This window comes from Manacus candei, unplaced genomic scaffold (genome assembly GCF_025592945.1).
Source record: "Manacus candei isolate 608988 ecotype Guabito, Panama unplaced genomic scaffold, ASM2559294v1 h1tg000142l, whole genome shotgun sequence".
Lineage (NCBI taxonomy): Eukaryota > Metazoa > Chordata > Aves > Passeriformes > Pipridae > Manacus > Manacus candei.
Window position 1 is genome coordinate 600,690 of NW_026138190.1, and position 25,324 is coordinate 626,013.

General features: G+C 49.3%; 4 protein-coding genes across 34 annotated transcripts in view; 2 read left to right on the forward strand and 2 right to left on the reverse strand.

The window, feature by feature from the left end:
• LOC127462835 (zinc finger protein 239-like) overlaps positions 1 to 25,324 on the reverse strand; it is a 306,020-nt gene that overhangs the window by 107,213 nt on the left and 173,483 nt on the right. The window lies entirely within an intron of this gene.
• LOC127462846 (zinc finger protein 239-like) overlaps positions 1 to 25,324 on the forward strand; it is a 293,082-nt gene that overhangs the window by 93,942 nt on the left and 173,816 nt on the right. For 5 of the 21 annotated variants that reach the window (XM_051771793.1, XM_051771785.1, XM_051771779.1 and 2 more), the window contains one exon: positions 16,302 to 16,380. In XM_051771793.1, the coding sequence (XP_051627753.1) occupies positions 16,329 to 16,380 (52 nt within the window). In that variant the 5' untranslated portion in view covers positions 16,302 to 16,328. Of the gene's footprint in view, positions 1 to 2,891; positions 3,454 to 14,263; positions 14,330 to 14,458; positions 14,658 to 16,301; positions 16,381 to 16,568; positions 23,723 to 25,324 lie in introns of those variants that run through there. The other 16 variants (XM_051771778.1, XM_051771781.1, XM_051771780.1 and 13 more) reach the window with 15 other exon arrangements.
• The window catches only part of LOC127462852 (zinc finger protein 239-like), a 151,438-nt gene that overhangs the window by 89,393 nt on the left and 36,721 nt on the right, over positions 1 to 25,324 (forward strand). The gene's annotated exons all lie outside the window — the stretch shown is intronic.
• Positions 1 to 25,324, reverse strand: part of LOC127462842 (zinc finger protein 239-like) — a 211,337-nt gene that overhangs the window by 46,112 nt on the left and 139,901 nt on the right. The window lies entirely within an intron of this gene.

The window sequence follows — 25,324 nt, forward strand, 5'->3', positions numbered from 1 at the left end:
ATCAATAAACGAAGCTTGCTGATTCTCATATTGAGGGTCTCTTTCTTCCCTCATCCGACACCCTGTCACTCCCAGTTACTCCCAGTTGCTTCCAGCATGATCCCAGTTGCCCCAAGTATGTTCCCAGTTGGCTTCCAGCATGGTCTCACTGGCTCCCAAATCCCCCCTGTGTAGTTCCAGCCACTCCCAGTTTGATCCTGGTCCCTTACAGTCACTCCCACTATGATTCCAGTATGGTGCTGGTCACTCCCACTATGATCCCAGTCACTCCCAGTCACTCCCAATAGCATCCCAGTTGCCCCCAAGGTGGTCCCAGTTGCTCCCAGCCCCTCACCCAGGATGGTTCCTTTCCCTCTCAGGGACTCCCAGTCTGAGTCCAGTCTGGCCCCAGTCACTCCCTGGAGGATGCCATTTGCCCCCTGCATGGTCCCAGTTGCTCCCAGTATGATCCCAGGAACTTCCAGACACTTCCAGTACAAAGCCAGTTTGATCCCACTCATCCCCAGTATGGCTTCAGTCCCTCTCACACACCCCCAGTATTATTGCAGTCACTCCCAGTATGATCCCAGTATGACCCCACCAGGGGCCCAGCTGCTCCCAGCAGGATCCCAGTTGCCCCTAGCATGGTTTTAGTTGCTCCCATTCACCCCTACTATGGTTCCAGTCACTCCCAGTATAATCCCAGTCACTTGTAGCCACTCCCAGTATTATCCCAGTTGCCTCCAACATGCTTCCAGTCAGTCTCAGTATGATCCCAGTCTCTCGTAGTAGGATCCAAGTTACCCCCTGCATGGTCCCAGTTGCTCCCAGTCACCCCACTGTAGTTCCAGTCTCTCCCAGTACAGCTCCAGTATGATCCCAGCGACCCCCTATATGGTGGCACTCACATCCAGGATGAACCCAGACATTCCCCGGCACTCCCAGGATAAAACCATTTGCCCCCAGCAGGGTCCCACTTGCTCCCAGTCACCCCACTGTAGTTCCAGTCCCTCCCAGTATGATCCCTGTCACTCCCAGTCTCTCACAATATATCCCAGCTGACCTCAGTACACTCCCAGTCAGTCCCAGTATGATCCCAGTCACTCCTGGTCCATCCCAGTATATCCCAGTTGCCCCCAGTGTGGTCCCACTCACTCCTGAGTGCTCCCAGTAGCTTCCAGCATGATCCCAGTTGCTCACATCCACTCCCAGTCACCCCCAGTGGGATCCTAGTCACTCCCAGTATGATCCAAGTCACTTCCAGCGTGATCCCACTTGCTCCCAGTATAACCCAGTTGCACCAACATGGTCCCAACTGCCCTCAGAATGCTCCTACTGACTCCCAGTATGACCCCAGTCACCTTCACTGTGGGTCCAGTTGTGCCCAGCATGGTCCCAGTTGCTCCCACTTCTTCCCAGTGGGATCCTAGTAGCTCCCAGTTGCCCCAGCATAGAACCAGTTGCTTCCAGTGTGATCCTAGTCTGATCCAGTATGATCCCAGTACAATTGCAGTTGCCACCAGTATGATACCAGTGACTTCCAGACACTTCCAGTACGAAGCCAGTTTGATCCCACTCATCCCCAGTATGGCTGCAGTCCCTCTCACACACTCCCAGGATTATTGCAGTCACTCCCAGTATGATCCCAGCATGACCCCAGCAAGAGCCCAGCTGCTCCCAGTAGGATCCCAGTTGCCCCCAGTGTGGTTCCAGTTGCTCCCAGTCACCCCTACTGTGGTTCCAGTCACTCCCAGTATATCCCAGTTGCCTCCAATGTGCTGCCAGGTGCTCCCAGTATGATCCCCGTTGCCCCAGTTCTGGTCCCACTGGATCCAGTTTGGGTCTCGGTGTATCCCGGTGTCCCCCCTGTCCCCCCACCCCGGTGTCACCCCCTTTTCTCTCCCCACAGAGCTCCTGAGCCAGCGGCGGCCGCAGCCCCTCCCCAGGGCCTCGGGCCCAGCCTGGACCCCCCCCGTCCCTGTGAGGATTTTGGGGGGTCGTGTGTCCCCCCCTCCCCTGCTGTCACTCTGCCTCCGCCCAGCTGCTCCCAGTGATCCCAGTACAGCTTCCCAGTTCTCCCCAGTCCTGGTTATTGGGGGGCAGTGGGGGATCCCAAGGAGTGGAGTCGAGTTTGGGGGGGCAGAACTGGCCCCAGGATGGATCAGGAATGGGGACCCCCCTGTGTTCCCCCTCTGTCAACCCCTCTGGGAGGGTCTTGTTGGGGCACCTGCCCCTTAAAAGGCACCCAGCTCACCCCAAAAGGTGCTGTGACCCCCCTAAATCTCCCCACAGGCCCTGGAGAACCCCCCAAACATAGTCAGAGCCCACCCAGGATCCCACCTAACCCCTTTTTTGGGGGGTGCTGGGACCCAAAACTGAGTTGGAGGGAGCTGGGGATTGGGGGGATGATGTGGAAGATGTGAGAGGAGGGAAAAATGGGAGTTGGGACCCCCAGAGTAATCTGGGGGTGGGGTGGGGATTGAGAGGACCATGGAAAAGTGGAAGGAACAGGGAGAAGCATGGAAAAGGGAGGGTGGTCTGGTGGGTCAGATGGTCCTATGATGGTCTTTGGGCACAGGGGGGCTGGGAAAGGGGGGTGGACCCCTGAGCTCCCAACTTACTGTGGGGTGCTGAGGGCTGCTGGATCCAATCCCAGCCTTGGATCATGCCAACAGTTTGAGATTAGAGGAATTACAGAGGTGTGACTGAACCACTTTTGTCCCCCAGGATTTAATGACAGCAAATCAGATCTGTTGATACAAATGAATCATTTAGGGATATAAATGATCAGACAAATGATCTTCATCAGAATTATTTACTGCACAAGAGAAACACTAAAACTACCAGGAGTACAGGATAAGATAGGACAGTGCTCTACACAAAAGCAATTGTTGAAGCAATTCCACTAAACCTGGCACAAAAGCAATAATTCTTAATTAGAGATGGATGGAACTCCCCCAGACCAACGCTGGTGGGGAGATCTCTGCTCTCAACCTCCAGCAGTGACCTTGGGGGGTCCCCAGCCAAGGCAGAAATCTCCACACACCCTCAGGAAGGGTTCAGTTTGAAGAAGCTGCCCCTGGGAAAGGGGACTGGCCCTTTGTGGTAGAAACCTCAGTCCGCTCAAGTGCAAAGTGCCGCTATGACCCCCCTCCCCAAAGGACAAGACAACTGGGGAAGGAAAGAGGGGCTTGGCTAACAGAGATCAAAGATTCCATGAGGTAAAAGCAGGTTCAGTTCAGGCTGAGGGCGCTGCGGCACCGCCCGTGCGAACATTCCTGACGGGCGGGCGGAGGGCGGGGCCGCGCCCTGATTGGCTGCGGCGGGGGCAGGAAAGGCGGTGCGCGCGCAGAGCGCCGTGTTGGCTGCCCGGAAGCAAAGATGGCGCTGGGTACGTGCTGCACTGTGAGCTGGCGGAGCCTGCGGGAGAGCGGGGCTCTGGGGATCCCCTCGGGGGCTGCGGGGAGCGCGGCTGTGGGTGGAAAGGCTGGAGGGCTCGGGACGGTTTAGCCGAGGGGTTCGGGGGTTCCCGAGGGGCAGAGCGCGGGGCCTGGAATCCGCGCGGGGGGGGCTCTGCCAACGCCCTGGCTGCACTGCGCAGGCGCGCCGGCGGAGTCCTCAAGAGGGAACTGCAACTCCCATGAGGCTCTGCGCGGTCCGCCATTACTTTTCCCGCCACAGCCCTCCGGCCGGCCCGGCGAACCGACCCCAGGGAAAGGGGATCCCAATGCACGCCCCGAACCCCAGAGACCCCCAACACTCAGCACACAGAGACCCCACAGGGAGGGGGGTCCGGGGGCCCCCTAAAGCCCAGCAGTGGGGTTCAGGGGATCTCCCAGCCCCCAGGGGAGGGGTCCTGGGGGTGCCTCCCAAAGTGCGGGGGGGAGATGTAGCAGATCCGAGTAAGAGGATCCCAGTACCCCCAGTATATCCCAGTGACCCTCAGTACGGCCCAGTAACCCCCTCAGTGACCACCCAGTGTGTCCTAGTGACCTCCACTGCCCCCCAGTATGGCCCAGTAATGCTCCAGTGTGCACCCAGTAACCCCCAGTATGGCTCAGTAACCTGCCATTGCCCCCCCGTGTGTCCTGGTAATCCCCCAGTAACTCCCCAGTCCCTCCCAGTGTCCCTCAGTAACCCCCCAGTCCCTCCCAGTGCTCTCTCATTCCCCCCAGTGTGTCCCAGTACCTCCCAGTGCCCCACAAAGCCTCCCAACTGTCCCCAACGTGTCCCCAGATGCCCTTGGCCTTTCCGTGAGCGGGGGGGACATTTTTGTGGTCAGAGGGTCCAGGCAGTGCTCCTTGGGGGAGATGAAGGGTTGGAGGCATCAGGAATGGGATTTGGGGACAATGGGGAAATTGTGGAGGGGTTTGGGGACAGTGGATTTGGGGGTGTCAAGGGGGGAATTGGGGCCATGGGGAGGCCTTGTGGACACTGGAGACACCAGGGGGATCTTAGGGTGTCAAAGGGGCAATTGGAAACACTAAGAGAGTCTTGGGAACACCAGGAGGGTCTCAAGACTCACCTGCTTGGGGTGCTTCCCCTCCTCTCCCCCTCAGGCCCCATTAACCCCCTCAAATGTCCCTTAACCTCCCTTTTCCCTTTAATCCGCTCCCCCTACAGATTCCTTTGACCCCCAAAACACCTTTTAACTCCCCTAAATGCACCCAAAGGCCCCCAAATCCCCATCCAACTCCCCACAGATACCCCCAAATCTCCCCCAGCGCCCCCCTCAAATCCCTTCCATCCCCCCCCAAACAGGGATCACCTGGCACCCTGGGACAGGAACACAGTTGGCTGTGCTGGGGGCACTGGGCTGTACTGGGAGGGCACTGGGGGAGGGCTCAGGTGTCCCACGACAATGTGGCCCAGCTCCAGGAGAGATCCAGGGAGCAGTGAGGAGGTACTGGTCTGTCCTGGTCTGTTGTGGTCTGTACCCCCAATCCCCAGAGCCCCTCCCCAGCTCCCCCAGGACCCTCCCACACCCCAAAGCCCCCCAGGCCCCCCCAGGCCCCTGACTTGGTCCTGCTGGCCCTTGAGCATCTGCAGCTGCTGCAGAACCAGGCATTTCATCAGCAAAAGTGCAGCTGACACCCAGCTGGGGGTGTGTTGATGTGCTGGAAGGCAGGAGGGCTCTGGAGCACAAGTGTGTGAGGAGAGGCTGAGGGAGCTGGGGGTGTTGAGGCTGGAGAAGAGGAGGCTCAGGGGAGACCTCCTGACTCTCTGCAAGTCCCTGCCAGGAGGGTGTAGCCAGGTGGGGATGGGGCTGTTCTGCCAGGAAGCAGCAGTAGGACAAGAGGGCTGGGTCTGGAGCTGTGCCAGGGGAGGTTTAGGTTGGATATTGGGAAGGAATTTTTTGCCAAGAGAGTAATCAGGCCTTGGAATGGGCTGGGCAGGGAGGGGGTGGAGTCCCCATCCCTGGAGGTTTTGAAGGTGAGAGTGGATGTGGCCTCAGTGCCATGGTCTGGGAAGCACAGCAGGGTTGGATCCAGGGTTGGACTTGATGATCTCAGAGGTCTTTTCCAGCCTAGCTTGTTGCCCGTAAACAAAGACACAAACCAACAGAGTGCCGGTTTATGGGTGCTTTATTCGGGGCCCCGGGAACCTGCGGGCTAACGCCCCAAGTCAGGATTCCGACGACCCTCGTTCTCAGTTCAACTTTTATACACAAACAAGTTTACATGTATTCTCACGGCTAAAACAATTACAGTTTCTATAGCAACCCAGGTGCAGTAGTTTATAACAATTAACAATCATCTACTTTAATCATAAATCTGCTTAAGTTGTCCTACCCCCCTAGAAACTGTTTAACAGACCCTTACCACATCTAAGGTACAAATCGTTACATACATGCTTGACTAAATCGTTTGATTATTGTTTCTACTTCTTCGGTACATTCTATTCCCACGAACAAGGCTGCTGCTTAACTCACTACTGTAAAGTGTTGCTTTCTAGGCCTACCCTCTTACTTAAGCCTTAGCCATTCTACTACTAAATTTAAACTGCTTTGCAACAGTCCCCCCTTTTGAGCATTCTTCAGGCTTTACTTGCAAGGATGCTCAAATACAGCAATCTTCAGGTTGCAGTTTCTTGATGGATAGGAGGTGATCCATTTTGCGGTGAGATTACTTCTTTTCTTGTTATAGCTTTCATGATGCGTCTCGTATGTTGACTTTCTTTTACAATCATTCCTAAAAGACACTTGTAAACAGTTATGGCTATGACAACAATTATTACAATCAATATTCCGTACTGGATAACAGAAGATATCCATCCTGACACATGGAGACCTAGGGAGCTGAATAATTGTCCTATCCAATTGTGTTCCGCTTCTTTCTGCAGTTTATGAACATTCTCGTCAATTTGTTCTAATTGATTAATATCTTTCTCTACTTCTTGAGTGACATTTGGGATGTGTACACAACAATGCTCATCCTTTGCATGCAGGTAACCGCAAACTCCATGTTCTTTGAGTAATATCAGGTCTAATGCCATGCGGTTTTGTATGGTCATTCTAGAGGTGGCTTGTAATTGTAAATTTAGATCTTTAAATCCTTTCTTAGTGACTGCTGCTAACCTTTCGGTCTGGCTCATCAATTTGAACAACATTTCTCTATTTCGATATGTTGAAATTGGGGCAAACAAAGATTCTAGTGCCCATCCGAATTTAACTCCTGCTGATGGCTCATGCCAATCTGTTAGTTCCAGGTCATTAATGTCATTACTGACTTCTCTTTTCTCCCGTGATCGCATCTCTGCTGGTGTTAACTTCTCTTTTCTCCAGAGTGGACAAAGAGTAGGTATCCCTAGTGTGACAGGTACAACCGGACCGTCTAGTGGCATGTGGGTGGTCCATTGACCATGTCCCATGACCCATACTAGGTTTCCGGGACTTCTAACTGTGGTAGTGTGACAATCAATGTTTTTCACATGTCCTTTAATAGTATGGTTATATCCTCGACACTCACATCCTAACTGCAGGAGTGTTTTGACTGGCATTAAGCCTATTTCATCGTCTGGGGTATCACATGTGTATATTCGGGTACAATTCCAATCCTCTTTTGTATGTGTTTCTGTCCTCCAATTATGATTCCCTCTATTTCCTGTAGAATAAGTCTGATTCTTTTTCCCCTTCCAGTGAATGCACCACTGTACCTTTCCAATATAACTATATGTCTCTAGCAGGCTGGGTCCCCAAATTGTTTGCCATTCTTCCATGGTTGTAGAACTGGTAATATTTTGACAGACCTCTTCTTGTTTTTCTCGTTTTACTGAAGCCGGAACTTTAGAGCATGGGTGTGTTGAATTTGTAACTAAACAGTATCCTTTTAATTCATTAATTGTTTCACTTGTTACCCATGTCCCAATTACTACCCATCGGAAATATCCCGGCATCTGTTCACATTGCTTCTTCATCATTTTGTCACTTAATAAACATACATCTACCGTTTCGCTCCATGTGATGGTTACAAATTTGCAATTCCTTGTAATATTCTTAAACATTTTGGGTATTTCCGGCACTGGAATTATTCCCCATGGAATTGGGTCTCCTGCTGCATGAGGCATAGGGAGACATGCAGTAATTTTAGTAACGTTTTGTACTTTCCCAAAATCTCGAATTAGGCCCACAATTAAATTTTCCTGTTCTATTTCTCTATTCGGAATCTGCAGATCTCTCACATGTCGAGTTTTCCTAGGGGGTATAACTTGTACCTTAGTCATTATTTCCCGAGTTGTGTTTATCATGTGTATTTCTACATATCCATAATCAAAACTCCTTTGAATCCAAACTACACACATGTATGTCCCTTCTACGGTTTTAGACACCTCAGGTACCTGCAGGACGGTATAACCCTTTTGTTGTGTCGCATCCCAAACTGTTGTCACTCCTTCTGTTATGATTCGATCTTGATCCCTCCGTCTCCACTTGACGTGGACATCTCTTAATTCAGCTCCCTGGTCATCTGAAAACAGACAAGTTAAGTTTACATCAGTGTGTTCTGGTACAAACAAATAAGGATCTGGGGTCTCAATTCTCACGATGGTCTCTGCTAAACTTATCAACCCCAGGAATACCACAATCTTCAATTGTTGGCTCGAAATACCATCTTCGTAGGTGAGAGAGGTTCTACCGACCATGAGACTGGAACCTTCTTGACTCGGGTGTAATGGATCCAATTGTCGATTCCCTCGACTTTCACCGCCGTATAAGTGGTCATTATCACCTGGCGAGGACCGTCCCATGTTCCCTTTAATGGTTCCACTGACCAGTTTTTCACGTAGACTTGGTCTCCTGGAGAAATGTCATGAACCGGATTCTCCAGGGGCAGAGGCCGATTCCACTGCAGCGCTCCTCTGAGGGCTGTGAGGGTCTTATTCAAAGATAACACATAGTTAAATACTGCCTGATCACCCACTACATGAGGATCCCCTTGGTAAGTAGCCGCATGATAGGGCTTGCCATACAATATTTCGTATGGACTTACTCCTATTCTTTCCCTTGGTTTAATCCTAACTCTCAGCAGAGCGAGGGGTACTGCTTGGGGCCACTGGATTTTGGCTTCCTGACAGATCTTCTTCAATTGACCTTTTAATGTCTGATTCATTCTTTCTACTTGTCCACTAGACTGCGGTCTCCATGGTGTATGGAGATTCCATGTTATCCCTAATACAGCTGACACATCTTGGACTATCCCTGCTGTAAAGTGCGGTCCTCGATCAGAGGACAACCCTAGGGGAACTCCAAATCTTGGGATGATTTCCTTCAGAAGGGTTTTCACTACTTCTTTTGCCTGATTGGTCCTGCATGGAAAAGCTTCTGGCCACCCTGAGAAGGTACAAACATACACTAGCAGATATTTAAAAGTTTGGGCCTTAGGCAACTCAGAAAAATCTACTTGCCAATAGTCTCCTGGTAACTGTCCTACTTGTAGTTTTCCCATTTATACTTGCTTCCTGACTACTGGATTATTCTTTATACACATAGGACACATTGCATTCACCCTTTTAGCTAGTGTTAACATCTGGTTTGAGAAAATTTCGTTTTTCAAGAATTTCACTAGTGCTTCTGCACCCCAGTGGCACTTGTTGTGTTCTATTTCAAGCACTGCTTTCATTATTCTGACTGGTAAAATTACCTGTCTCGTAGGAGTGATATACCACCCCCTGATATTTTTCTTCGCTTCCATCATCACAGCTAATTTCTCATCTTCAGGTGAATAATGCGGTTTCTCTTCCATGAATGCTATTGCTGGATTATTCCGGGTTGGTAAAAGAACCATTTGAGTCCATACCTTTCTCGCAGCCCTCCTGGCTGCTTGGTCAGCGTATCGATTTCCCTGAAACTCTCGTCCTGGATCAGCCTGGTGTCCTCTGACATGCATTATTGCCACTGCTGAGGGCTTATGTATTGCCTCTAGCAATTGTAAAATTTCTTCCCGATGTTTAATCGTTGTCCCCTGAGAAGTAAGAAGTCCTCTCTCCTTCCAGAGTGCTCCGTGAACATGAACTACCCCAAAAGCATATTTGGAGTCAGTCCATATGTTAACTCTCCTTCCTTGGCTTAATATTAAAGCTCTCACCAATGCCCATATTTCGGCTTTTTGTGCAGACGTACCTGGGGGTAGTGCAGTCGCTTCTATCACTTGTTGTAAAGTGACCACTGCATACCCAGCATACCTGGTGCCATTTTCCACAAAGCTAGATCCGTCGGTGTACAGCTCCCAGTCAGGATCTGTCAGTGGTTCGTCCTTCAAGTCTCTTCTGCTCGCGTAGACTTGTTCAATGGTCTCTACACAGTCATGCTCCAGGGTGCCTTCTTCCTGTGTAGACCTAAGGAATTCTGCTGGGTTGAGATGGTTAGTAATTTTCAGTTCAACATCATCTTGTTCTCTCAACAAAGCCTGGTATTGCAACATGCGGCTGGAGGAGAGCCAATGCCCCCCTTTTTGCTCTAGAACTGCTATGACCATGTGGGGCACGTACACTATCATGTGTTTTCCCAGAGTCAATTTGCGTGCTTCCTGTATTAAAATGACCGTCGCTGCCACAGCTCTGAGACACCCCGGCCATCCCCCACTTACTGCGTCTAGCCGTTTGGAGAAGTACCCAACCGGTCTCTTCCAGGATCCTAGACGCTGAGTGAGGACTCCTAAGGCCATTCGCTGTCTCTCACAAACATAGAGCTGAAATTCCTTGGTTGGGTCCGGTAGTCCCAGGGCAGGTGCTTCCTGGAGGGCTTTCTTCAGTTCCTGGAATGCTTTTTCTTGCTCTGTCCCCCAGGTTAGCTTGGACTCCTTTGCTGCTTCATACAGTGGTCGAGCAGTCAGTCCGAAGTTAGGAATCCACAGCCTGCACCATCCGACCATTCCTAGAAAAGATCTCAGTTCTTGATTATTTCTAGGCACAGGTATAGCACATATTGCTTGGATTCTATTTGTTCCCAGGCGCCGAACTCCTTGGGAAATTTCACATCCCAGATAGATAACTTTCCGTTTTACTAATTGTGCTTTTTCTTTTGAGACTCGGTAGCCTGCTTGGCCCAGCATGTTTAACAGTTCAATAGTTAACTGACGACAAAGTCCCTGTTCTGTAGCTCCTAAGAAAATGTCATCTACATATTGCAGTATTATATATGAAAAAGGAGATTCTTTTACCTGAGTAGTCTTCCATTCCTCTAGTTCCTTTGCTAACTGATTACCAAATATTGTAGGAGAACACTTGAATCCTTGTGGTAATCTGGTCCAAGTGAGCTGTCGCTCTCGTCTAGTCTCTGGGTTCTCCCATTCAAAAGCAAAGATTTTCCAACTTTCCCGTGCCAGTGGTATGCAGAAGAAGGCATCCTTTAGATCAATAACTGTAAACCACTGAAATTTCTCAGAAACAGATGTTAACAAGTCTTGCACTAACCTATACTTACCATTTTTTTTTTTTTTTTTTTTATCGGAAATATGGGGGTATTAAATTCCGACTCACATTCTTTTGATATCCCTAAATTAAAAACTGTGTGATCATTGGAGCTATCCCTTTCCTAGCTTCTAAACTAATTGGGTATTGCTTCACTCTAACAGGTTGTGCTCCTTCTTTTAATTCTATTCTAACTGGGGTGGCTGCTTTAGATTTTCCAGGGACCCCTGTTTCCCAAACCCAGGGTACAACAGCCTGTTCAATCTCTTGGGGTATTTCTTCCTTTTCCACTTCTTTCACAAAAATTTTTTTGCTAAATTTTCTTCTGGAATTTCTATCTTGACTCTCCCTTTTTCAAATATAATTTTAGCTTGCAAGGCTGAAAGCAAATCCCTTCCTAATAAACATTCAGGACTGTTAGGCATGTACAGAAATTGATGATCTAATTCTCTTCCCTTAAATTTGATATCTAGAGGTCGCAGAAATGTTCTTTCCTCTATTTGTCCTGAAACTCCCACTACTTGTACGGTTAAATCACTTAATGGCCCCATCAATTCATTCATTGCCGAAAAACTAGCTCCAGTATCTATTCTAAATTCCGTCGGCTCCCCCTCTACTTGCAAAACAACCTTTTAGTCTGAATCTAGCCGACTCTGTCTTCCACAACTCCCTAACATAAATGCTTGGGCGACACCCTGTGGCGTGCCCATACCAACAGGGTTTTGTGGATTCACAAAGCTTTGAGGATTCCAAGGATTCATTCCATTTCCAGCATTTAATGGGCATTCGTTTTTCCAATGTCCTTGTCCTTTACAAAGAGCACACTGATTTGGTCCTACTCTACCACGTCCTCCCCCGTATTGATTTCCAAATCCCGACTGATTGTTAAATCCTCTACCCATTCCTCCCCTTCCCCTATTACCACGACTTCTTCCTCTATGGCCACCGGCCCCATTGTTCTCTCCTGAAGCTTGTAAAAGCGCCAACAAGCTCGCTTGTTGTTTCTTAGTACTTTCCTTTTCCCGATTGTTATATGCTTTCCAAGCCACTTCTAACAATTTCTCTAAATCTCTTGTTTCTCTCCCTTCCAGTTTTTGAAATTTCTTTCTAATATATTCTTGTGATTGTCCCATAAAGATCAATGCTAATTGTAATTTTCCAGACTCGTCTTCAACATCTAAGTCTGTATACCTCCTAGCTGTTTCCTTTAGCCTTTCTAAAAAGGCAGAAGGGGACTCAGTCTTATCTTGCATTACTGAATATAACTTAGACCAATTCAACGTTTTTGGAATGCCACATCGTATTCCCTCTACCAATAATTCCTGGTAAATTTTTAACTTTTTATAATCTGCGGGGTTATTAGCGTCCCAATCGGGATCCTCCCGCGGTACAAAATCATTTACCGTCCCCCGCGCTGCCCGAGGCAGGGTACGAATCCTTTCCTTTGCTCTCTCCACCATCACCTTTAATACCATTTCTTTTTCTGTTGAATCTAAAATTGTATCTATTAATACCTGTAAATCATTCCAGTCCGGGTCTTGTGTTTTTATAACCATTTTTATAACACGAGCCACCCGCTCAGGATTTTCTCTATATGTCCCAGCTGACTGTTTCCAAATTAGTAAATCATTAGGCGAAAAAGGAACTTTTATCATGATTTTTCCCTTGCCTGCTCCAACCGCTTCTCGCAAGGGAGCCATCAATCTAGGGGGTGAGAGCGAAACGTCTGTCTCCCTCCCCCCTCCCCGTCTTCTTTCCCTCTCCCTTCGCCCTCTCCGAGTCCGTTCTGCTAGAGGAGTTCTGTCACATTCCCACCCCCCTGTTTCTTCCTCATCCGAGGATGATTCTAACGGGGGCATGGTGTGTGATTGTGCCCTTGCACGTGAAGGGAGACTATTTCTCGGGGGCGCACTTGGAGTTACTCCGGGGGAGACTAACAAAGACACATCCTCCTCTGGTTCTGAAAACCGTATTTTCCGCCCATGCTTATCATCCAATCCTTTCAATATCTTTATACTCCGCTCTTGACATTTCTTACATTTATCATCCTCCAGTTCCAGTTCTTTCAACACTAAGATACCACATTCCTTTTGCCATTCAGTGTTTTGTTCTAAATAATAAAACAAATCCAGATATGGTATTTCATCCCACTTCTCATTCTCTCGTAAATATCGCATCAAAGGGGTTATAATTTCCAGAGTCAGTGATCCATTTCTGGGCCACAGCATTCCTTCTGTTTCATATTGAGGCCATACATTATTACAATAATCAATCAACTGTTTCTTGCTTAACTCTTGTCCAAAATTTCCTTCCTTCCAATGTTTTAACAAGCAACCAAGCGGAGAATCGCTAGGGATATCTTTTTCTGTGCAGGATAGTGCTCTAAAGGTTTTAAATGACATCATGCTTGCTACTGGCTCACACACACACCACAATCTAAATTCATCAAATTCACAATAACACAACAACACAAAACAATACTTTTAACGACCAGCACGATAACACAACAATATAAACCAGAACAAAACCAAAACCAAAACCAACTCGCCGATTCTCCCTCTGAGAGGCGAGTGCTGGTACTGCGCAGCTTTCGCCGCGTCTTACGACCAGCGCCTAGGCTTCCCAACCGAGGTACCTTTAGCCCAACCCAGCGGGACACTCACTATCCCGTCTTATAGGCAGGCTCCCAACCAACAAACCTAAAAGAATAAAGCACCTTCGGGCTTACCTAGAGGGTTGTCCGGCGGGCGCGGGTCGGGCACGGGTCGATGTCTCCCCAGAAATCACCTGGTTGCCGGCATGGAGTAGATCAGCTCGTGAGCCGCCCAGCTACCCCCGGAGTTCCATCTGGTGTCGCCAAAACTGTTGCCCGTAAACAAAGACACAAACCAACAGAGTGCCGGTTTATGGGTGCTTTATTCGGGGCCCCGGGAACCTGCGGGCTAACGCCCCAAGTCAGGATTCCGACGACCCTCGTTCTCAGTTCAACTTTTATACACAAACAAGTTTACATGTATTCTCACGGCTAAAACAATTACAGTTTCTATAGCAACCCAGGTGCAGTAGTTTATAACAATTAACAATCATCTACTTTAATCATAAATCTGCTTAAGTTGTCCTACCCCCCTAGAAACTGTTTAACAGACCCTTACCACATCTAAGGTACAAATCGTTACATACATGCTTGACTAAATCGTTTGATTATTGTTTCTACTTCTTCAGTACATTCTATTCCCACGAACAAGGCTGCTGCTTAACTCACTACTGTAAAGTGTTGCTTTCTAGGCCTACCCTCTTACTTAAGCCTTAGCCATTCTACTACTAAATTTAAACTGCTTTGCAACAAGCTGATTCTGTGATTCTCTGATTCCCATTCCTGTGGCAGCACATGCTTGAGGCTCCATCCCCAGGGTGATAGAGATGTCTGTCCATATCTATCTGCAAGGTTAGTCTGTAAATGTGTGGTGTTAGAAAAGCAGGCTGAGTTCTGGGCTGGTTGTAGAAGGAGAAAGAAGCCCAGAGGCCAGTGCAAGCAGGCAGCCCTCAGCTTGCACATCATCTCCCCTCCCTGCAGGTTCCTGTCCTTGAGCCCAGGCCCTGAGGTGAGGCTGAGAAGTGGCGCGGAGGTGAGCCCAGAGCTGTCCCTGAGGTGAGGCTGAGAATAAGTGCAAGGCAGAGGTGCTGCTGAGGAAGGAGAGCCCCGTGGTGGGGAAGGCACAAAGCTGTGTGTGCCCATCCCCGAGCAGGTGCTGTGTCCATCCCCTGTGTGCCAGGTGAGCTGGGGCTTTGCTGCAGAGCTGCGGGCGCTGATTTGAGCGGCTGCAAGTGCTGAGATGGTGGGCACCCAGGAACACCAACTGTGCCTGGCCACGGAGCCTGCAAGGAGGAGCAGAGACAGCCCTGGCAGTGTGGGGGGCCAGGTTGTCCCTGTGCCTTCCCCTGCAGGCCCTGGCTGTCCCTGCTGGGCCCCTGTCCATCCCCATCAGGTCCCTGCCTGTCCCCCCGGGCTGAGCTCCCCCCAGGAAGTGCCCTGGAGCTGAAGCTGCTGCCATCCCCCCCTGCAGCCGCTGCCCCAGCCAAGGGAGCAGCAAAGGCAGGGCCAGGAGCAGAGGCAGCAGCAGGGGAGCCCTGGGGGGCCGGGAAGCTCTTGTGTGGGGCAGGAAAGAGGCGCTGGGCACGAGGCCGGGGCTGTGCTGAGCAGGCCCAGCCCTCACATCCCCCCAGCCAACGCCGGCTGCCCGGGGGGCTTGGGAGGGACCCCCAGCCCGTGTGCCCCACACTGAGCTGGCAGAGAGAGAGCCAAGGGACAGGGATGTGGGCAGGGCCCCGGGTGAGGGACAGGCAGGGCCATTGCAGGGCCATGGTGAGGGCACAGCCTGTGGCAGCAGAGCTGCCCAGGGCCGGGGGCAGCCGGGGGTGTTGGTACCAGCCAGTGCTGGGGCCGAGCAGAGCACGAGGCCTCTTGCAGAGCCCTGGAGCAGCCTCCCACTTGCCAGCCCTGCCCTGGTGGGGTGACACTGTCCCCTCCCTACAGGACACTCCCCCAGAAATCTTCGTGGGGGCCTTTTGTGTCTATTCCTGGTTGCTGATTCCTGCTGGAGACCTGAGGGAGCCTCTGCAATCCCATCCATGGGGCACAGTCTCCTCTCCAGAGCTTGACTCCCTGCAGACTTTGCAGGGAAATCTGTGCTGGCAGCTGCATCCTGAGCCCCAGGGCAATTTGTATCTCCAAGTGCTGGTCCATCCTGGGGACCCAAGGGATCCTCTGCCATTCCATCCATGCAGCAGGAGTCACCCTCCTGCCCTTGACTTCCTGCAGAGGAACAAGTGCCATCTCTCTGTTAGGGAGAAGCCAGATGCTGCCCCCAGGCCATCAGAAGTGGTGCTGAAGCCTCTTTCAGCCCAGCCCCAGGTGCAGTTTTCTCATCCCCTCACCAAGTGCCCGCTGCCCCAGCCAGCACTGACCAACCAGGGCGTTTGGCACAGTTGGATTGGTGGTTTGGAGAAACAGCCTTGGACTGGCAGGGGGCCAGATAAGCTTGAGGAACAGCCCTGGCAAGTTTTAAGTGACACTACATTAATACAGCTTTTGATTAATACATAGCAACTCAATCAAGTGCTCATGAAATGACCTTACTCCTCTCATCCTCCCAATTAAACACCTTTTTTTTGGCAGAATCTTGATATTTTGGAGTATTTTCTGGCTAAACTTTAACTTTTTGCAGTTTGGAGGGGTTCATCTCACTATTTCTGAGGTGTTTTTTGCCTGAATTTCGGTGGTTTGGGTTTTTCTGGGCTGAATCTTGGTGTTTTGGAGGTTTTTATGGACACAGGATGCCCGATGAGTTCCAGAGATGGACTTGGGCAGGAGGAACCCCCAAGCCAACACGCTCAGCCCTTGTTTTCCCCCCCATCAGGATTTGTCTTTCCCAAAGCTTGGGCGGATGGAGGAGGAGGCTGCGAGGAAGAGGAAGATGCCTTGGGCCCCCCAGGCAGGTGAGGAGGAAGTCAGTGTCCCTTTGGGCGGGTGTTGTGCTGGCTCTGTCAGCCCAGCATGGCCCCGGCTGCAGGACAACCCCGCTGGCGCCGCCGTCCTGCCGGGGCCGGAGTTGGGGGGATGTCCTTGGCCTTCCCTGTGGGCCGGAGGCAAATCCCCTGCCTGTCCTTCTTGCTTCCTGCCCCAGGCCCCGAGCTGAGGACGGAGAGCCCGGAGGACAAATCTCCCCGTGAGACCCTGGTGGGAGAGGCCGTTTTGAAGGGCTCCCCGGCGCAGGAAGGCAGCGGGGAGGAAAAGGGCCGGAGATCCCCCCGCAGGAGGGGCTCCAAAGCCAGCCCAGGGTGCTCTGAGGAGGAAAGACCCAGCCTGTGCCGGGAAGGCGGCCGGAGCTTGAGGGGGAGCTCTGAGCTGGTGGTCCCTGAGCAGCCTCCCAGCAGGGAGAAGCCCTTCAGATGCTTGGAATGTGGGAAGAGCTTCAGGAAGAGCACCAAACTCCTCATCCACCAGCACATTCACACTGGGGAACGTCCCTACCCATGTGGGGAATGTGGGAAAAGCTTCAGGGACCGCTCCTACCTCCTCAAGCATCAGCGCATCCACACTGGGGAACGGCCCTACAGGTGTGGGGAATGTGGGATGAGCTTCAGGTACAGCAGCAATCTCCGCAACCACCAGCAGATCCACACTGGGGAACGGCCCTATTCATGTGGGGAATGTGGGAAGACCTTCAGGGACAGCTCTGACCTCCTCACTCATCAGCGCATCCACACTGGGGAACAGCCCTACACGTGTGGGGAATGTGGGAAGAGCTTCAAAGTGAGCTCCAACCTCCGCAAACACCAGCGCATCCACACCGGTGAGAGACCCTACAAGTGTGAGGAGTGTGGGAAGAGCTTCACCGAGAGCTCTACCTTGACCTCACACCAACGGACCCACCAGTAAGGGCCCCCTACGAGTGCCCCAAATGCAGGAAGAGCTTCAGTCGCTGCTTCCACCCCGTGATGCCTTAAGCCCCTAGTGGTTTTTTATTTTTCTAATACTTGTAAGTTTTGTAAGTAGTGGAAGTAGACTCTAAAGGCAGCATCCCTCCCTTCCTCCCTTATCCCTTTCCCTCTAGCACCCTTGTTTACACATTCCTTAACCCTCTTACCCCATTCTATGCTCCCTATATCACTCATACCCCTCAATACAGCAGAAATGTTTAGTCTTTTGTCAAGGCAAGGCCTAGATTGTTGGCAGAACAGCATATCAAGGCCTAAACCACGGAATACGGTCAAGAATTGGGTGACTATGTACCCTTTGTGCTCTGATGAAGATGAAGATGGGATGACCAGAGAGTCCCAAAACACACCCCAGACCCATTTTCAGGGGGTGGACCCGGGGTGGACCAGAGTAAAGGCCACAGGGTGGACACATCTGGGATTGGATGGATGGTATTATAAAATGTAACATCTCAGGCACGGCCTGCGCGCGTCTTGTAAGATCTTTGCCTTGGCATAATACACCCTTTCTTATCTCACCCCTAATTAACTGCTCCGGAGATTTTTCAGCACCTAACTCCCACGGCAACAGTTGGTGGCCCGTACGTTGGGGAAACCTGGACCAGGACTTCTTCAGACTGGAAACTTTCATCGCGCAGGAATTCCTCAGCAAGCTGGCTTTTATCTGAGATATTTCACGCCCTGGTCTGAGAAGCCCAGCTCCACAGAACCCACGGAAGCAAGCACGGAGCATAGAGGTGAGATAAGAAAAGAACGAATAAGGGAAAAAGGTACCTGGTTGGTTAGCAGCTGCGGGAAAAGTTTGTGTTCCAGGAGATAGGAAACACGGGTTACTGGAAAGTTAGCTTAAAGACTTGGGCCCGTTATAGTCGCAAAAGTCGCTTTCCAGGCGGTGAACGGGTGGTTCGTCAACACAGGTCAGGGCGGGTATTCAGCCTAGGGGCTGTTCTGGTTTTGGAAGGGACGCCTTCCGGTGCTCTGAGAATGTGGGGGAGCCGGTGGGGCCAGTGCGCTTCGCTAGTGGTTAAGTAGCTGAGAGGTTACGGTTACAGCCTCATAACCCCAAGGTAACAAGTTTGAATCCCAGTGTGTGACTGTGGTTTGGTTTTGTATTTTGTAATCATGGGTTGTGTAGATTCAAAAGTTGAGATCCCTAAAGAATCCCCCCTGAGAATGGTTTTGAAGTATTGGAAAATTTTAACTGATCCCAATACAAGTTTAAGAAAAGAAGAACTTTGTAAACTATCTGTAAGTGTATGGCCGTTATTTGGGCAGATGAAAGGAGTAACTTGGCCAGAATTCGGTTCCTCTGAGCTAGACACAGTATTGAAGTTAATTTTGCTCCTCAATGCGGAGCAAAAATGGGAAGAGATAAGGTATGCAGAGTTGTTTATGTTTCTGCTAACATGCCCTGGATTGAGGGGAGAGAAGAGAAACGAAAGCTCAGAAAAGGCAGAAAAATCGGGAGTTGGAAAAAAGGGGAAAAGACCTAGTTAAAACTACCCCTGTCTCACGAGTTTTATTTAAAAACACCACAGAAGATGATTTAGATATGTTGATATATCTGACAGGAGAGAAAGTAGCCCAGGAGCTCCACAAATTGGACTCCCCCCTGCAGCAGCGGGGGGGGGGGGGGGGGGGGGGGCTGGAGCTGCCGGGGTGGCGGCTCCTGGACCGGCTCCAACTGGGCAGGCAGGAGCCATTGAAGGACCCCCTGGTGTGGATCTTGCTGCACCGGGAGGGATTAGGCAAATGAAAGCCTCTGGAGAAGTTAGCTCGAGTCCAGCAGAGTCCAGCGGGAGTGAGTCCTGTCGGTTTAGTTGGAGTACGCACAGACGTGCAGATAAGATCAGCTTTTGTTGAAGCTGCTTTTAGCCTGACAGAGCCAAGCGGGAGTTATGCAGACGCTGTGGGGCTGGCTAGCCCAGAAATAACAGGAGTAACAACAGGAAAAACTCCTGGCCCCACATGGGCAATGGTTGCGGGGTCTGCCCTGCCTGTTCCAGTGAACGGGGAAGCACTCTGTAGCTCTGCAGCTGCCAGCAGCTTTGCCGGAGCAGGCAAAATTCTCATAGCAACAGCAGAAGTGAGCTTGAAAGTAGAGGAACAAGTAACAGCTAAAGTTGATAGTTGTATCAGCAATGGAGTAAGAACGGTGAAGGCTGAAAAGTCAGCTTTTAGTAAGATTGCTTTTGGTATAGTAACATCAGAGAAAGTTATTATGGATGTGGCATCTGTTGCAGAAGCAAAAGAGATTTTAGAAGTCACAGCGAAAGCGCCGCAGCATTTGGCCAGTGTAGGGACGGCAGCAGGCGTAGGAGTCGCTGATTCAGATAGTAGCAGTGAAGCGAAGGCGTCGGCCCCAGGGGGGGCGTCGGCCCCAAATGTAGAGGTGTTTGTGAGAGCGAGTAGCCCAGCACCACGGATGGGTGCTCAGGTAGTTGACTCTATCGGTGGCGATAGCAATATGAGAGTTGTAAGAACGGGGCTGCATGCCCCGAGTGTAAGAGAGACCCCAAAGTTTGCTGTAGGCTGTACTGTTGTAGAGGAAAAAACAAGAGAAATGAGTTGGGTTAAAATGTGTGAAACCAGGCAAAAAGCAAATGAGTCGCCCACAGAGTTTTTGAACAGATTGAAAGATGTTGTTAGAAAATATAGTGATATTGATATAGAATCAGAAATGGGAAAGAAACATCTGGTATACCTGTTTGTGGGACAGTCCACAAACGATATAAGGAGGAAATTGTAAAAGGCAGGTGGTAGTGAAAGAGACATTGATGAACTATTAGATATAGCCTGGGCAGTATATCAAGAGAGAGAGCAGAAAGCTAGTACGGTGGGCGGTGATCCGAGTATAAGAACAGCCGTTGCCGCGGCAACGGAACTCCCGGCTCAGAGAGCAGGGGAGGCTTCTGGAACGGCCGTTACCGCGGCAACAGAACTGGCTGTGCGGTGAAGAAAAAAGTGTTACCTGTGTGTGATACAGGGGGAATGCGTGTGACAGAGAGAGCGAGATTGGAGCAGGGAGCGATCCCAAAGCTTAGAACTGTAGCGAGCACAGTAGGGCGGGGACAGGAAAAACTAGTCCCAGTTGTTGCTCCGACTAATGAGGAGGTTTTGGCTCCTATTAGTGTGGTCCAAACAGAGACGGCAAATGCGAGTGCCGTGAAACCTATGGGACCGTTGAGCGTAGCAGCAAGAGAGAGAGAGATGGGGCTTCTGATTTTGCAGGGGTGGCGGGACCCAATTCTGCCCTTGCTGTTTCGGGAACCGCCCCAGGTGTGGCAGGCGCGACCAGAGGTCGGCAGGGAACAAAGACACCGAGAGCTGCGAGAAAAGCGGGGGGGGGGGGGTGGGTGTAGCTCCTTCCCGTGTAACATCTAACCCCACACAGGCAGCTGCAGTGGGTGCGAGTGCTGTAGAAATTTTAAAGCCACCCGACGATTTCACGGTTCTTATAACAATAAAGATGCCTGCTCCCATAACAAGCGGAGCAGAGCCGAAAGCCAGAGTGGCCAGTACCCAGCCTATTCCAACGTGTAAGGGGGGAAGAGAGGACAAAATTAGTGTAAATTCCCGGCGAACACAAAAACTAAAACCCGCCGGTGCAATATATGTCATAAGACAATAAGGTGATGTTTTGAAAATTATGAGAGCTATTTAGATCCAAAGGGAGAAACTGATTTGTCCCCAACAAACGAAACTGGAAAAAGAAACTCTCTACTAACCCTTACATCCCCTGTCTTTTAAAACTGTCATAGGCTCATGACCTATGAAAGAATATTTCCACTCTATCCCAGTAAGGGGGAATACTGATCTATTTTAAATGTAAATTAACAATGTGTCAGAAGTTAACTGTTCACAGACAGTTTGTTCCAGCAACCAGACCTGAAGCTGTACCACTAAAATTCAGGCTGAGAGCCATGAGAATAACTTTTATGCAGAAGTAGACAAATGTCTCAACTGCAAATGAAATACACCAGACCAAGAGTGAGTAGGTAAAAGCCTTCTGACACAACTGAAATCAACTTGCACTAAAGGTGGTACAGAAACGTATACATATATTGTAATTACTGTGTCTATTTTGTTACTTTCTATGTTATATTATTTTAAGCTTCGCTTATTGTTAGCTTAATTGCTAAGAATTGAAAGCTTATATTGCTTTTGCTTTTGCCACATGAAGTGCTTTAAAGCTTGCAATGTTTATACGTGCACATATCTTGTTCCAATGACAATTTGTAAACATCTATGTCTCTCTGCAGCCTGTGGAAGAATTTCTCCTAAAAGCAATTTGATGAGAGATCCATAGAACTTTCATGTGGTTGTGGAATCACGTTTATCTATTTATGTTTTTAAGATGCTTTTTATCTAGTGTCATCTAGGAATGTATGTGAACCTGGATTTGCATAAGAAGACCTACACTAAGACCAAGGACGGATAAGAAAGTGGGATCAATGCTGTAGTGAAAAGCAACAGAGCTGAGAAAGCACAGAGTGACCCTTTGCCTGGACACCATTGCAGCTTCTGTAAAGCAGCGAGTAAAGCCATCTGAAGCCAGGAGCTGCCTTTTCCCAGCCACACTGAACAGCTTCTGAGAAACACACTCTGCATGAACCTTCTATGGCCTTTTCTCACTTATCACAGAACCCCAATATTCTCTAGGGCAGGAAATTTCACAGTGGTGTTGTACTTATGAGAAAATGTATCTCCTTGTTATCCTGTGAGAAAATCCTGATATAATGAATCTTATGTCTTTATCAGTGGCATAAATAATGTTTTCTATTTCCAAGTACTTAGCTAGTAATGTCTAATATTCTTGTATTTTCAGTACTACTCTGTAGGAGGCGTGGCTAAGGTGGCACAGAGGATGTGCCCAGGTACAGAGCCCAAGGAGCATGCCCCAGAGTTAGTAAACTGGTTGGTTAAGAAAGTCACATGATATGTAAGGATAAAAGAGCGCGCGAGTTTGAATAAATCCTCTTTGTCTCACCATCCACGGGGAGCATCATTCATTCCTTGTTATACAAGGGCCTAACCACAACACTACTCTAGCATGTTCAACACTGCATCATGGGAATCCTGGTTCTGACTGCTAACCAGGAATTTACAGCACTGCAACAGCACTGGTTTTGTGAACTCTCCGATAAGACCCTAAGAATCTGGCTTGCCCCATTGCTTACAATCCTCAAGACAATCTGGTAACATCGTTGTTGGAATAATAGGTTTAAGTTACTTAAATAGTTTGCTGAGAATGCTTTCTTAGTTTTATTGCTTTGTTGGTATTCATGGCTTCATGGCCAGTCTTCACGAACGAAGATTTGGGAAAGGTCATTACCCTTTGAGCCTGCGCAGTGGATTTTTTTTTAGGTGAGACACAGTGTGCACTGAACTGAGCCCACCCTTTAATCCTGAGGTTCATCTGCTGGGGCCAAGCAAGCTTGGACGGTGGCAGCGAGGTCCTCAGGACGTAGGTTTGTTTAGAGTGACCTTCTCTTAGATGGATGGCCTTACAGGGCTGATGAGCTCCATCTGCCCGGAGGAGTTCCCTGACCGGGAATTGAACCCAGGCCACGGTGGTGAGAGTGCCGCATCCTGACCGCTAGACCACCAGGGGTCCTCTTGTTGGTATTCATATATCTATAAATGCACCTATTTTAACAGGTGAGGCAGCTTTTATCCATGGAGGCAAGGGATCCCTGTAAGATCACTCCATGAGATAAAGATGATTGACTGCAGTCTGGGACAGGTTGGAACAGGACAACTGTCCTAGTTAGGACAGCTGAGACTAGTTCATCATGATAGGTGTAACCCAAAACTGTGTATTCTATAGCCTTCCATGCCATTTCCCAGAAATTGTTGTCAATAGACTATTCGCACCCTCTGCCCATAGAGCCTGACTCCTCAGGCTATAAACTAGGTGTTAAGAGGCCTGTGAGATAGGAGGATGCTTTTGTCCTCACACCCTTTGTGGAACTCCCCGCCCAGAGGGGAGCACTGAACATTCCTGCCTGAACTGGAGGATATATAATCTTGGAGTTTTGGAACATTTTTTACCCACTCGTGGGATCCAGAGGGCGGCTGCATCTCATCGCTCTCAACCAGACTTAGACCACCACTGGACTGCGATCACCAGTTCTGGCCAGACTGCAGCAGCTCTCCCACCAGCAGGTTCTTCCCCTCTCCCTTTACTTTGGACTCAAGTGGGGCCCAAGGAACACCACTTTGTTCAGGCCCCAGGGTACTGGGTTATACATTTGGGTTTTGTGGGTTGAGACCAATTGTTTGTTTGTATGATTGTACTCACTGTATTATTTTAATAAATTGTTATTCTGACTTATAATCTCTCCTTTGAGTTGAGTTCATTTCCCCTGCTGGTTAAATCTTAAACCAGCACAACAACCTGCCCCCGGTAAGGCCTAGAATTTGTCCAGAGAGTATAAGCTCTCTGTGGTGAGCTACTAGCACTGCCAGGGTGCTGTTTGCATCCAGATGCAGTCTGCTTCAAGTAAGCTCTCGACTGGCCTATTAAATCTGTGACTGGCAGTTAATCACTTTATGTGATAAAAGCACAAGCTCCTCTCTCAGAAGATTGAAATGCAGGAATTCCAAGATCCAAAATTCCTGTGAAATTGTCATCAGACAGAGAGTCGCACTTCATCGACTCCCTAGTTGCATAAAGAGGTTTATTTGTAGAACTGTTTAATGTTTTAAGATCTGCTTTGCAGGAACTGCAGAAACTCATCATGTCATCTAAGCCTGTGAGACTGGACACTCCTGCTCATCTGTTCCAGCCCAAGGACTGAGTTTATGTTAAGCTATGAGACTGAAACTCCTGCAAGCCAAATAGAAAGAACTGTTTTCAAGTCCAACAGACCATCTCCAACGTGGACAGAGTTATCATCAAGGACCCTGAATTTCACCCAGGAAGAAGAAAACCTCTGTTCCTGAGACAAGTAGAGCAACAAAGACTGTTACAAGGACTGTTAAAATAGTGTTTAAGTTTGCTTCTCTTGTTTGTATTGCTTAGTATGGCCAGTAACTATGAATTAACTTTAAAACCTAAATTTACATTTGGCTTTAGCAAAATGCACCAAACATCCTTTGTAAGTTGAGTGCTGAATTTGCACTATGGATTTGGCTAAAATTTGGCAACAAGTTTAAATTACATATTGGGTAGTTCTTAAAAATGTTTCATTAAGTTCATTTCCACAAATTTACTTCATAGTTACCAAGCTGAATATGAATAGAGCAGCCACTCATGTTAGTATAAAAATATAGCTTGTTATATGGTTAATGCTATGTATAAGTAGTAGAGATTGAACAAGATCTTTGAACCTTGTTTAATCTCTAAAGGGGGGACTGATGCCTTAAGCCCCTAATGGTTTTTTATTTTTCTAATACTTGTAAGTTTTATAAGTAGTGGAAGTAGACTCTAAAGGCAGCATCCCTCCCTTCCTCCCTTATCCCTTTCCCTCTAGCACCCTTGTTTACACATTCCTTAACCCTCTTACCCCATTCTATGCTCCCTATATCACTCATACCCCTCAATACAGCAGAAATGTTTAGTCTTTTGTCAAGGCAAGGCCTAGATTGTTGGCAGAACAGCATTATCAGGGCCTAAACCACAGAATACGGTCAAGAATTGGGTGACTATGTACCCTTTGTGCTCTGATGAAGATGAAGATGGGATGACCAGAGAGTCCCAAAACACACCCCAGACCCATTTTCAGGGGGTGGACCCGGGGTGGACCAGAGTAAAGGCCACAGGGTGGACACATCTGGGATTGGATGGATGATATTATAAAATGTAACATCTCAGGCACGGCCTGCGCGCGTCTTGTAAGATCTTTGCCTTGGCATAATAAACCCTTTCTTATCTCACCCCTAATTAACTGCTCCGGAGATTTTTCAGCACCTAAATTCCACGGCAACACCCGAATGA